At 40.2% G+C, this 13,190-nt stretch overlaps 1 protein-coding gene across 1 annotated transcript in view; it reads right to left on the bottom strand.

Annotated features, from left to right (window-relative positions):
* Positions 1–13,190, bottom strand: part of LOC141522654 (cadherin-23-like) — a 420,576-nt gene that overhangs the window by 368,045 nt on the left and 39,341 nt on the right. Inside the window, exon 2 of the mRNA XM_074236182.1 lies at positions 3,877–3,948. Coding sequence (XP_074092283.1) covers positions 3,877–3,943 — 67 coding nt within the window. The 5' untranslated portion in view covers positions 3,944–3,948. The remainder of the gene's footprint in view (positions 1–3,876; positions 3,949–13,190) is intronic.

Genomic DNA, 13,190 nt, shown 5'->3' with positions numbered 1-13,190 from the left:
TTATTCACATTTCACTCAATAGCTGGAAATACTTTCCAGGGGATGTTTTTAGGGTCAGATGAAATAGAATATTTAAAGGTGGTTGCGCAAACTTTAAAAGCACAGCTATAGGTGTCTAATGTTGATAATGAGGATGATATTACCCAGACCAAATCTTTTATTTTCCAGATGAGGAACCTGTGTACCAAACAGGTTGAATGCTTTGCCCAGAATTACACATGTCAGCAGAGTGGGAACACCACATCTTTTAATCCCAAATACAAAATTCTTTCCATTAACCCCCACTGCTTCTTACTCTATTACACTCTGTCAGGTGTGACTTAGACCTAGAAAGGGAAAGAGGAAAGGATACCTGACTCAGGATGAGAATGGCACCAAAAACCTAGGGCAAAATAAGGACCTGTCTACAAAGGATTACTGAGCTATCCCTCTCCCCTACCTCTCTGATAGAGAGGTAAATATGGGCACAGGGACAAGTTAAGGCCTTGAGGGATGGTGAGTGGATAAAATCCTGGATCTGAATTAAGATCTGAATTCATATCTGACCTCAGATACTAACTAGCTTTGAAACCTTGGACATTTAGTCTGTCTGCTTCAGTTTTTCCAACTGTAAAATGGGAGAGGATTAATAATAGCACCAAATTCCCAGGCTGTGGTGAGGATGAGATGAGATATTTGTAAAGTTCTTTGCAGATCATAAGGTACCATACAAATAATGGTTCTCATTATCATCATGAATCTCTAGAAGAAGTTGTGCCATCATCAGATGGGTTCCCCACCCTCCATTATGTCTCCTCAATGGTTCATGATATCCCTGGACCCGATGGGTCCTCCTCATAGCAGAGGAGATCAAGTTGGGTTATGGGGTAGTCTGGAGGACAGAGAAAGGACTGAAGGGACAGGAAGGACTGAAGACCTTGGGTCTGCAGAGACAGATACTGAAAAGGACTAAGACTGACCTCCGCAACATCACCTAGATGGAGAAGATGAATGCTATCTTGTTCATTAAATCCCATCATACCAGAATAGGGGTGAAGGATAGGGGAAGGGGACTTGTGAGTAGTCAATTATAAAATAGTGTTCAGGGGTGGCTAGATGGCGCAGCAGATAGAGCACTGGCCCTGGTGTCAGGAGTACCTGAGTTCAAATCCAGCCTCAGACACTTAATAATTACCTAACTGTATGGCCTTGGGCAAGCCACTTAATCTCATTGCCTTGCAAAAACTAAAAAAAATGGTGTTCAGCATGTTACAAAGTTGAGTGAAACAAGCGCTTTCCAGGTTGATCACTTTTCAGCTCTCATCTATTGGAGCAGCACCACATAGATAAGCCGTGAAACAGCCAGGTAATTCTCCCAGGTATAGTATAAGCCCCTTGAGGGCAAGTACCCATTTTTATCTTTGTGTATTCAGGACTTCTCAAAAATGCCTGGCACAGCATATACTGAATAATTACTTGTTGAAATGTTGAAATATGCTGGGGCTTCCCATCTTGAGACAAGTCCTGTTTCATTTAACACTCCCTTCCTATCTGTTTCTTCAATAAGTTAGAAGAAGGAATATAGAAAAGCTTCCTGGGTATAACAAAGTCAGAGACAAGATTGTAGAAGGTAAATACCAGCAGATCTAAATCCCAAATAGGTAAAAGAGGAAAAACAGACTCACATGAACAAAAATATTTATAGCAACTCTTTTGTAGTGGCTAAGAAATGGAAATTGAGGGAATGCTCATCAATTAGAAAACAGCTGAACAAGTTGTCTATGATTGTAATCAAAGACTAATGTGCTATGAGAAATGATGAACAGGATAGTTTCTGAAAAACCTGGAAAGACTAATATGAACTGATGCAAAGCAAAGTGAAAAGAATCAGGAGAATATTGTATTCACTAACAGCAATATTGTATAATGATCAACTGTGAAAGGCTTGTTATTCTGATAATTATACTGATCCAAAACAATTCTGAAGGACTCATGATGAAAAATATATCTACTTCCAGAGAAAGAATGAATGGAGTCTGAATGCAGATAAAAGTTGACTATTTTTCACTTTTTGTATTTTTATAGGGTTGGGTTTTTTTTGGCCTGTGTTTGCTTTCACAACATGACTTCTATGGCAATATGTTTTGCATGAATGCACATGTATAACCAATATCAAATTGCTTGCTGTCTCATGGAGGGCAGAGAGGAGGAAGGAAGAGAAAGAATTTGGAACTCAAAATTTTAAAAAATGAATGTGGAAAAAAATAAATGTGAAAATATTTTACATATAATTGGAAAAAAATAAAATACTAAAAATACAAAAAATGTTTAAGAGCCAGGGCAGAGGATACTCAAGGTGGGGTTGAGTATAAGATTTCAAATTAAATTGAAGTTCATTCCACTGAACTACTCACAGGTCCCAGGGTGACTTATCCTATAGTTGGGCCTGGAGTCTGTTATGACTCCATTGGACAGCATCAGTCAGATCAGAAAGAAACAAGGAAAGAATTAAAGAATTGGGTTGGTCAGAAAAATCTTTTTAACTAGAGAAGCAAAGCAGGCCAGTGAGATAATGGCACCTACCTTTACAGGTGTTCTTAACTTGGGGTCTGATCGTAGTGACAAAATACACAAACATCACAAAATAATGTGTCCCTTTGTAATCTTGTATATTTTATCTTATGCATTTAAAATATTATTCTGAGAAGGATCCCATAGGCTTCCTCAGATTCTGCCCAAGGGGTCCATGATTAAAAAAAGATAAGAATTCCAGTTGTAGTTCTGGCTCGGCTGCAGAACTGCTGAGTAGTCTTTCTGTGTCTTTGCTTCTTCCCTTTTGAGAATCCCCCCTTGGATTCTTTCATTTAAAGAGCTAAAAGCACGTTTATAGAGATTATTCCTCCAATCAGGGCATCACTATAAAACTGGGGTTCTGATCCTTAATATTTGAGTCTTAGACCCCCCCCCTTGTTAGGCAGCCTGGTGAAGTCTCTCAATCCCTTTTCAGAATAATGTTTGTGGACTAAGTAGATAATTGAAGGAAATGCAAAATATCAGTTAGATATCAATGAAAATAAAGTAGTGTTGTGTTTTTTTTTTCCATTCCAAGTTCACAGACTCCCTGAAGTCTATTCACAGATCCACATTCAGAAGCCCTGCTATAAAGAATGTAAGGCTTCGGAAGCTCCTCTGGGATTTTCTCCTAGGGGAAGGAGGCAGGCCTCTTGCTGTGCTCAAAAGTAACAGGGCCTCCTGTTCCCCATGGCTGCCTCTGCAGGCATGTTTGGTGGTGTCTCTATGCAGGCCTGGGCTCAGATTCATCCCAAGAGAAGCCCCAGTCCTCCATAATATTTTACAGTGCACACCTGTTGCCTTAATCCCACACCTAGGCCCAAATAACTTCCCTTACCAATTCCATTGAGTATGAGTTTCATGGAGGGAGAGGGCCACATCACAGAGGTCAGCTTCTCCTGCTAAACACAATGGAGCAAGTAGGTAGGGGGAAAAAGGCAGGATCTGACCTTTCACAAGAGGAGGATGCCCTTGGGTAGATAGAGAGAAAATGATCTTGGAGCACCTGTTCCAGAGAAAAGGGGATCTGCAGCAACTCTTTCAAAGCTCAAGAGCAAGAAACTATCTCCTAGTTTGCCCTGGAGTCCAAACCCTTGGGGAAGATGAATATTCTTAGCTCCATATTGTAGAGAAGGCTAAGACCTAGCAGTAAGCTTTTTTTTTTAAGGTGACATAGCAAGGTGATGACAAAGCCGAGGCCAGAATGTGCAGATTCTCAGCAGTCATGGGCCATTCCCATCTGGTGTGATCACATATCAATCGGAAGTCTTTATCATTTAGATCATCAACTTGGTTTCCAAATCACAGATGAAGAATTAGACTTACCCCAGCATCCAGAGTTCACCATGAAAAGCCAGAAGAAGAGGTGGCTGGTGGAAATGTGGCACTTCATGGTTCCTGTGGATAAAGAAAAGAAAAAGGTAAGACTTGTTGGATGGCTGGGTGACCCAATGGCCTCCACCTCTTGAGCTCATTTGCCAGTAACCTAGTAGAAGTATTGGAGATAGCGGGAATTGGGGAAGAATGAGAAATGGGAATGGAGATAACAAGACTGAGGTCAGATTGGGAGGATGGGTGGGGTAGAATGGAATAAAGAGCCAAGCAACTGGAAATTATGTTAAACCCAAAAGGCATCTAAGAGAACATTATTTCAGTTCCCCCAATTTACAAATAAGAAAAAGGTTTAGAGAAGGAAAATGATCTGATACAATATTCCCACAACTGGCTGTTGGCAGTTTTTTTTAACAAATGCTGGGAATTAGCATCAAACAATGACAGATGGAGGCCCTCACTTGGGAGTGATTGGGAAGGGAGCATGGCGGCTGGTATAATATAATAATAATTAATGGCAGCTAGGTAGCACAGTGGATGGAGTACCAGACATGAAGTCAGGAAGACTCATCTTCTTGAGTTCAAATCTGACCACGCACTCTTGCCAGCTGCGGGACCTTGGGCAAGTTCATGTTTGCTTCAGTTTTCTCATCTGTAAAATCAGTGGGAAAAGGAAATGGCAGACCACTCCAGTATCATTGCCAAGAAAACCTCAAATGGGTGGAGTTGATGTGAAGAGTCAAATAGGAGTGTAAAATCATTGAACAATTGCTTAATTCTCTATTCCCAAACTATTTTGTTATTAGTATGTATAAACTGATATTTCCTTAATGCGGACACGTTATATCCCCAGGAGAATATACATTCTTTTTTTGTTGTTGTTGTTTTGTTTTGTTTTTTTACAAGGCAATGGGGTTAAGTGGCTTGCCCAAGGCCACACAGCTGGGTAATTATTAAGTGTCTGAGCTGGATTTGAACTCAGGTACTCCTGACTTCAGGGCCAGTGCTCTATCCACTATGCCACCTAGCTGCCCTGAGAATATATATTCTTTAAGGGTGAGGAACTTATTTTTCTTTCCTTATGTTACCGAACACCTAGTAGGTGTCTTTTCACATAGTAATTATTTCATCAATGTTTGTTGAATTGATTTAAATTCATTTATATCTATGGGAGTGGAAATGGGCTAGAATAGAAAGAGAAGAAAGGATTTGAGCCCTTGGAAGCTTGCATTCACAGAATGCCTCTGGAGAGGCTTCTAGAAAAAAACAAGTGCCCTTTCTCCTTTCTGTACTCTTTTGGCATTCAAAGCTCTTCACACTCTGGCTGTAACATACCTTTGTATCCTCATCACATTCTTATCCCTTTTATTCACAGCCCAGCACAGGACCAGCTGGACTGGTTTTCTGACTGTCCCTCACACAGGACCATCCATCTTCCTTCTTGGTGCCTTTGTACTCACTAGATGGCCGCCATGCTTAGAATAGCTACTCTTCTCACCTCTACCTGTAGAATCCCCAATTTCCCCTAAGAACTCTATAGAAAGTCTTTCTTCATCCCTGCCCCCTCATCTTACTAGCATCTCACCCAGCAAAAACCACCTTGCTTCTATTCTGTAAAAATGCACATATTGACTGATGTGTCTCTCAAGGTAGGACAGCAGCTTCTTGAGGAAAGGGACTGTTGGGCTTTTTCCTTTCTATTCTCTGCACCTAACAAAAGATTTGACATGTAAATGGAACTTAATAAATGCTTCCTGACTGGATGATGTCCTGGGGTGCCTTCTTTGATTACCTCAATGGAGCCAGCCTCAAAGATGGGACACAAAAGGAGAGCTTGAGGTGTCTTCACTATGTGACAACAACCCACTGTGGAGAGAGCCCCCCAAAAATAAGCTCTCCTACTCACCACCCTATATATTCATTCGATAAGCATTTATTAAGGACTTTTTATATGCCAGACCCCATGGGAGGCACTGAGTTTCAAGGGTAAAAATAGTTATTGGTGATGATGATAATGATGTTTGTCTTTTATTCTCATAAAAGACCTTGACTTCAAGGGGGGTGATGCCATGACAAGCACAATAATTGGCTTTGAGTGAGGGGGGCTGGGCTAAGCCGCCAGCCTCACTTTCTCCTCCAGAGTCATCCGAGTCCAGTGACCAGATAAGAATCAGGACAACTGGAGATGATCCTGAATGTGAGGTCATCAGGGTTAAGTGACTTGACCCAGGTCATACAATGAATAAGTGGCAAATGTCTGGGACTGGATTTGAACTCCTGTTCTCCTGACTCCAAGGCCAGTACTCTATTCACAGAGTCACCTAGCTGCCCCTGTGCTAGTGGTTGAGTAGGGATGATATACAGCAGCCATGTATATATAAACACTGGTTAAATATAAGTACCCATAAACACATGCAGTTGTATTTTATTTAAAGCCATAAAGCTGGACTTTATCTGGGTTCTCAGGAGGTAAAATGAAAGAGTCACTTAGAGGTTTCCAGAGGCCTAGTGGGGAAGCTATGGGGGACAAGCTAAAAAGAAAAGTCAAGGAGTCCATGAGAACACAGGAGAGTTCTGGCCTAGCCATGATGTTCCACAAGGCATCTGCTATCCTTATTCTTATGAACTGCAGCGATATAGTTCAATACTATAACTTACTTCTGTTTCAGGCTATTTTTTCCCCAAATAATAACAAAATGACTAATACTTATATGTACATTCAAGTTTGTTGGCAATATAGGTTTCATAACAATAAGACACTTGGGACAAGTACTATTTATTCCTAATTTAATAGATGCATAAACTGAGGCTCCGAGAGATAAATGATCTGCCCATACTCACACAACTAGTAAGTGAGGGCAATTTTCAGCCCAGGTCTTAGCAACTGATCTGCTATGCCTATTAATTTGCTTCACCCCAATAACTTGCCTCTAATGGATATGGTAATAATATTGTGGAGAGTAGGATTAATTAGGAGTCCGAATCCTGGTTTTTCTCATTACCAGCCTGTATGACCTAGGGCAAGTCATTCAGCCTCTCTGGGCTTCCTTTTACTGACCTATAAAATAAAGGGTCAGGCTAGATGACCTAGAAGAACTCTCCCAGCTTTAACTCTTGATATATTCATGCCTAACATTTGGGGTCATTTCAGTCTTTCAAATACCTTTTTTTAGGTTCTTACAGGGCAATGGGGTTAAATGGCTTGCCCAAGGCCACACAGCTAGGTAATTATGAAGTGTCTGAGGCCAGATTTGAACTCAGGTACTCCTGACTCCAGGGCTGACGCTCTATCCACTGTGCCACCTAGCCACCCTTCAAATACCTTTTCTTCCCAACAATCACAAGAGATGGGTAGTGCTGTGAAGTATCATTATCCCTTTCCCTCTGGTGAGACAAGAAAGACTCAGAAGCAGTATGTGGCTGGCCCTGGATCCCAGGTCTACTAAGGAACAACTCCAAGACCATAGCCCAGCCTTGATGATTTCTGTTCTGATTCATTAAAAAAAAAATTAAGCACCTTCCATGTGTTGATACTGTCCTAGGCTCTGGGGACAAAGAAAGCAATGGGTTGGTCCTCTGAGATTCCTCTTTGACTGCTAAAGGTGGCAGATGAGGGATTCAAGACCCAGCCAGCAGAAGGACTTGGCTGATCTATATCCAGAACTTGCTCTCTTCTATGCTCCCAGAGATTTTCTCAATAGACAGAGCACAAACAAAGAGTAGGATTCCCAAGGGACGGCATGACCTCTCTCTGTCCTAAGCAGCATCTGGTCTCTCTCTAACTCTCATTTCTCCCTTCTCAGTCATAGTCAAACTCTCTCTCTCTTCTGTATCTTCATGTGCCAAGTCTAGGCTCTGGAAAAAGCTCCATTTGTTCAACTTCTGCTATCTCCCAATAATAAAAGCTATCATTTATGTAGCACTTTAAGGTTTATGAAATACTTTACATCTGTTATTTTATTTGATCCTCACCATAATCCTCTAAGATAAGTACTCTTCTTATCTCCATTTTACAGATGAGGAAACTGAGACTGAAAGTGGTTAAGTAGCTTGACCAAGTTAAACTAGGGGCACCTTGGAGCTAAATGTAGAGAAAATGGTGAAAGTGAGCCAGAAGTTCTGGATTCAAATCCACCTTCTGACATTAGGGATAATTGACTTTTTGTTCATAACTCTTTTGTAAACAGAAACAGGCTATTAAGAGTGAGCTACTGAAATAAAGACTCACTTGAACTTAGTTTCATTTTGCTAGATGAGAGCTTAATCAATCAACCTTCATTCATGTCCATGAAAATTCACTGCTTCCCTATTTTTCTTTTGCCAACGTATTAGTCTTAGGTGCAGGCATTAATCATCCTGACCATCCCTCAGACCTTGCCTCTTTTTTTTTTTAGGTTTTTGCAAGGCAAATGGGGTTAAGTGGCTTGCCCAAGGCCACACAGCTAGGTAATTATTAAGTGTCTGATACCGGATTTGAACCCAGGTACTCCTGACTCCAGGGCCGGTGCTTTAACCGCTACACCACCTAGCCACCCCTTAGACCTTGCCTCTTAACCTCAATCTTGGAGAGTACAAACACCTGGAAGGGCAGGGCCAGACTTGTTAAAAGAAGTGCCTGCTTCTACCAACAACTATTTGTTGAGTACTAATTGGTGCAGCTAGTGGTACAGTGGATAAAGCATTAGCCTTAGAGTCAGGAGGAGAATCTGGCCTTAGACCCTTGCCACTTACTAACTGTGTGACCTTGAGCAAGTCACTTTACCCTGATTGCCTTACATCCAGAGTCATCTCCAGTTGTCCTGATTCCTATCTGGCCACTGCATCCAGATGGCTCTGGAGGAGATAGTGAGGCTGGTGACTTAGCACACAGCCCTCCTCACTCAAACCCAATTCATGTGCTTGTCATGGCATCACATCCCTGATGTTGTGGCCTTCTTCAAAAATCAAGGACAAACATTGAGTATTAACTATGTACTTTGTTATTGTTGAGGGACTCTTGATGACAAAATCTGTGGTTTTCTTGGCAAAGACACCCCTTCTCCAGCTCACTTTACAGATGAGGAAACTGAAGCAGAGAGGGTTAAGTGACTTGACCAGGGTCAAATGCCTAGAAAGTGTCTGAGGTCACATTTGACCTTGGATTTTCCTGACTCAAAGCCTAGTACTCTACCCATCAAGCCACCCTAGCTGCCCTAGACTATTTATTAGGCACTGGATAATTAAGTACAAAGAAAAGATAAAATCTAATCCTTCTAAAAAAAACCCATAGTTCTGTGGCATGGACAAGGTATGCTCCTGACTCCCCATTGTCATTTCCAAATGCTCCTGTCTGCATCTTTTTTCCTTGGAGGTTTTATGGAAATATATCAACCATATAAGAACCAATAATCTATCTGCTGACATCATTTCCCTCATCCTTACCATAATCAGTTCCCCTTCCCTCTGAAGGAATTCAGTCTATGCTTCACAGGCTTTATCTCCCAATTGCTACCCTTCTACCAAGTAGGTGCATGGACAGGCTTTTTGATAGTGCTAGAAAACATTATGGTCTCCTTATTAATTTCCTTCATTCCCTTTCTAGGTCCCATTCAGAAAGTTACCTCCTTTATTTTTTCATAATCCACAAATGTTCCACTTCTAGGACTAAGAACTTTAACATTTCTCTATCTACCCATAATCTCTCATCCTTCCATACCTTCTTATGGGCCATTTCTCTTAAGACTATTATCTTTTTATGATTATGAATTTATTTTTACAACTATTTTTTGTTTCTTCCACTGTCCTCCCCAAATGAATACTAAAAATACCATCACAACAAACATGCAAAGTCAAACAAAACAAATTTCCTCACTGGCCATGTCCAAAAATACATGTCTCACCTCTCTGGAAGGGGGTGAATGGTATAATTTCTCTTCAGACCTCTGGACTTATATTTTATGATTGCATTAATCACAGTTCTATAGTCTTTCAAAGATGTTTTTCTCTATAATATTGTTGTCATTTTGTAAATTGTTCTCCCAGTTCTGCTCACTTCACTCTGCCATAGATCATAGAGGTCTTCCTAGCTTCCTCTAAAACTGTCCATTTCATCCTTTCTCATGGCCCAAGAATATTCCATTACATTCATCTCCCATTCTTGCTTAACCACTCCGCAGTAGTGGGCAGCTTCTTAGGCCATTCTTCAGGCAGTGCTCTCCAAGACATCATATCTATTTTGCTTTCACTTTCCTTTCTTCCCCATTTTGACCCTATAGTTAACCAGTTCAATTTTATATTATCCTTTTTTATATATTATCCTATATATTTTTAATCCTATACATTTTATATATTATCCTTTATATTTTTTTCTTGCCCCTGTGTGATCACTGCTAATACCCAGACAAACTCTACCCTGAATGACCCCCACCATCGGTCTTTTCCTAGAAATATTCTGTTGAGGAAAGTGGTGGAAGGAGTCACACAACTATGATGCCTGGATTCACTACAAATTTATATTATTTAAGTACAATTCAGTCCTCATTGCCACAAGATAATTCTTTTACTTGTCCATAATTAACTCTTCATCCCATTCTCCATGGTAGCTGTTCCAAACTTTCTCTTTTATCCATAAGCCTACCACATTATTCTCCTTACCCTTTCCTTTCAGGAAAAAAAAAACCCAAACAACTTGATTTGTAGTTTACTGGGAAAAAAATATCCATGAACTCCTACTCCCCTTCTATTCTAAATCTCAAAACCCCTTGATGTCATCTTCAATTTTCTATCTACTTCCGCTCTGTGATAAAGAGATGGCCCTTCTAGTCAAGGGTAACCTCACATATTGTGCCCTTGCTCCCATCCCCTTCCATCTCTGACAGGTTACCCTCCCTATCATTTCCCCTCCCACTAATCCTCCATCTCACCTTATCTACATGCTTCTTCTCTGCTGTCTACAAATTTCCCTGCTCTCCTCATTCTCCCTCATTCTTCCTCATCCTTAAAAAAAAATATTTATTTGACCCTTCCAGTCCCTCAAGATATTATCATATATCTTCCCTTTCAAAGTCAATTTTAAAAAGTTGTCTATCATCATTTATTTTTTTTTGCCTTTCCTCTCATTCTCTTCTCAACTCCATGTAAGATAGCTTCTGACCTCATCATTCAACTGAAACTTTTCTCTGAATTAATCATTGATCTCATAATTGCTAGATCTATTTGGCTTTTCTTGGTCTTTATTGTTCTTAACCTCTGCAATATTTGACATTGTTCATCATGATCTCCTTCTGTATACTCTTCCTTCTGGGTTTTCATCAACTTGCTTTCTCAGTTTTCCTACTGAACCCCACTTTTCAGTCTACTTTAGGGAATGTGGCTATACTACAAGTCACTGTCCAAGGTTCATTTCTCTCTCTCTCTCTCTCTCTCTCTCTCTCTCTCTCTCTCTCTCTCTCTCTCTCTCTCATCTGCCCCTTTTGGATTCAGTTCTCATCTCTTAAGTAAAAGACTGATCTCTTATGGTCCTTCTGAATTCTCAGCAGCCATTTCCAACTGGATGTCCCATTTCAAATGCAACAAGTCTAAATTATAATTCATTATCTTTTCTCCAAAGTCCATTTATCCTCCTAATTTCTCCAAAACCTACAAAATTCCAGGACTCTGCAGAATCATTCTCAAATTCTCACTCTCCCTCATACATTCAATTACCAAGTCTTATGCTTTTTCCTTTGAATTATATGTCACCTTCATTTCCTTTTCTCAACTGGGTGGCCACCATCTTGTCTCAAGCCTTCATCACCATTATAATCCTCTCCTAATTGGAACCCCTCCCTTGTTTTTCCTCCTCTCCCATCCTCCATACAGCTGCCAAATTAATATTCATAAAACATGGTTTAACCATGTCATTTCCCAGTTCAAAAACTTTAGGAACTTTCCCTAGTGGTACTAATATAAAATATCAATTCCTCTGACATCTAAAGCCTTTTTCCATCTGGCACTGAAGGTCTCTCTGAAGAATTTTGTAATTGACTGTACAACATGGAAGCATAGAATTGCCCAGTATGATGTGCTCTTATCAGAGAGGGTGCTGTCCTCTATAAGCAAGGCAGAATGGAAACAGTTCAAAGGAAAGGTGAGATATGTAGGTTTAGAGTACCCACCCCAGGTATTCACATGGACTATTTGGGCCCAACCTGTGGTAGAGCATTCTGAGTTCTTATTTGTCTTATCAACCATAATCAAACACATCATAACTTGTCTCTAATATAGTGATGTCATTTTGGTCTTCTTTGACAATAAAGTACAAAAACCAAGTTGTTCCTTCCTATTTTTTCTTGATTTACAACACATGACTCCTTGTTCACCCAATGTTTTGGTCAAAATTACCTCCTTGCTATTCTTCACACATAGCATTCATTTCCCACCTCCATACCTTTACACAGTCTATTCCCCCATTCCACCCCGCCCCTTCCATGAATCACACTCTTTCTTGCCTTCCTTTTTAGAATTTCTGGTTTCTTTTAAAGTTATGCTAAAGCAACATTGCCTACATGAGGTCTTCTCTGATCCCCCAGTTTCTTAGGGTTTTCTCCTCCTTGCATTAACCTTGCATATATTCTGTCTTTATTTTTACATGTCCATATTGTAGTCTCAATATAATTTAAGCAAGTTGAGTACATTTTTGTCATTACCTTCCCATAGCACTTAATATAATGCCTCATATAGCAGGTATTTAATAAAGATTTTTTGATTGACTGGACACGTACCCCATAGGATAACTAACAATGCCTGTTAATGTAGACTTCCTTTTGGATAGTACTTGGGGTCTTCCCTCACAACATCCCTATGAAGTAGGGAATAGAACTGTAATTATCCTGATTTGCAGATTAAAAAAAAAGAGGGTCTATAAGATAGCTACCTGCTCAGGGTTATACATATTAGTAAGCATCTTAGGTGAATTCACCCCAGGTCTCCTGACTTAGGCACCACACTGCAGTAATTAATGCAAAATGCAAATGCACCATGAATGGAGCTGCAAATCGACCCAACCATTCTGGGAAACAGTTTGGAAGAATGTACATAAAGTCAACAAACTGTCCATACCTTTTACTCCATTGATCCCATTACTAGACATACCCTGGGAGATTAATGACAGAAATAAAATTCTTAGATATGATGAAATATTCATAGCAGTACTCTCCACGATAGCAAAAAAAACTGGAAGGAAAATAGGTGCCCATCGATTAAGGAATGGCTGTGCAAATTGTGGAACATGGATGTAATAGAATATGACTGTGCTGTGAGAGACAAAGACATTGAGGAATTGAGAGAAA

This window comes from Macrotis lagotis, chromosome 4 (assembly GCF_037893015.1).
Source record: "Macrotis lagotis isolate mMagLag1 chromosome 4, bilby.v1.9.chrom.fasta, whole genome shotgun sequence".
NCBI lineage: Eukaryota > Metazoa > Chordata > Mammalia > Peramelemorphia > Peramelidae > Macrotis > Macrotis lagotis.
The sequence above is the reverse complement of the archived record's forward strand: the minus strand, read 5'-3'. Positions and strand labels throughout refer to the sequence as shown.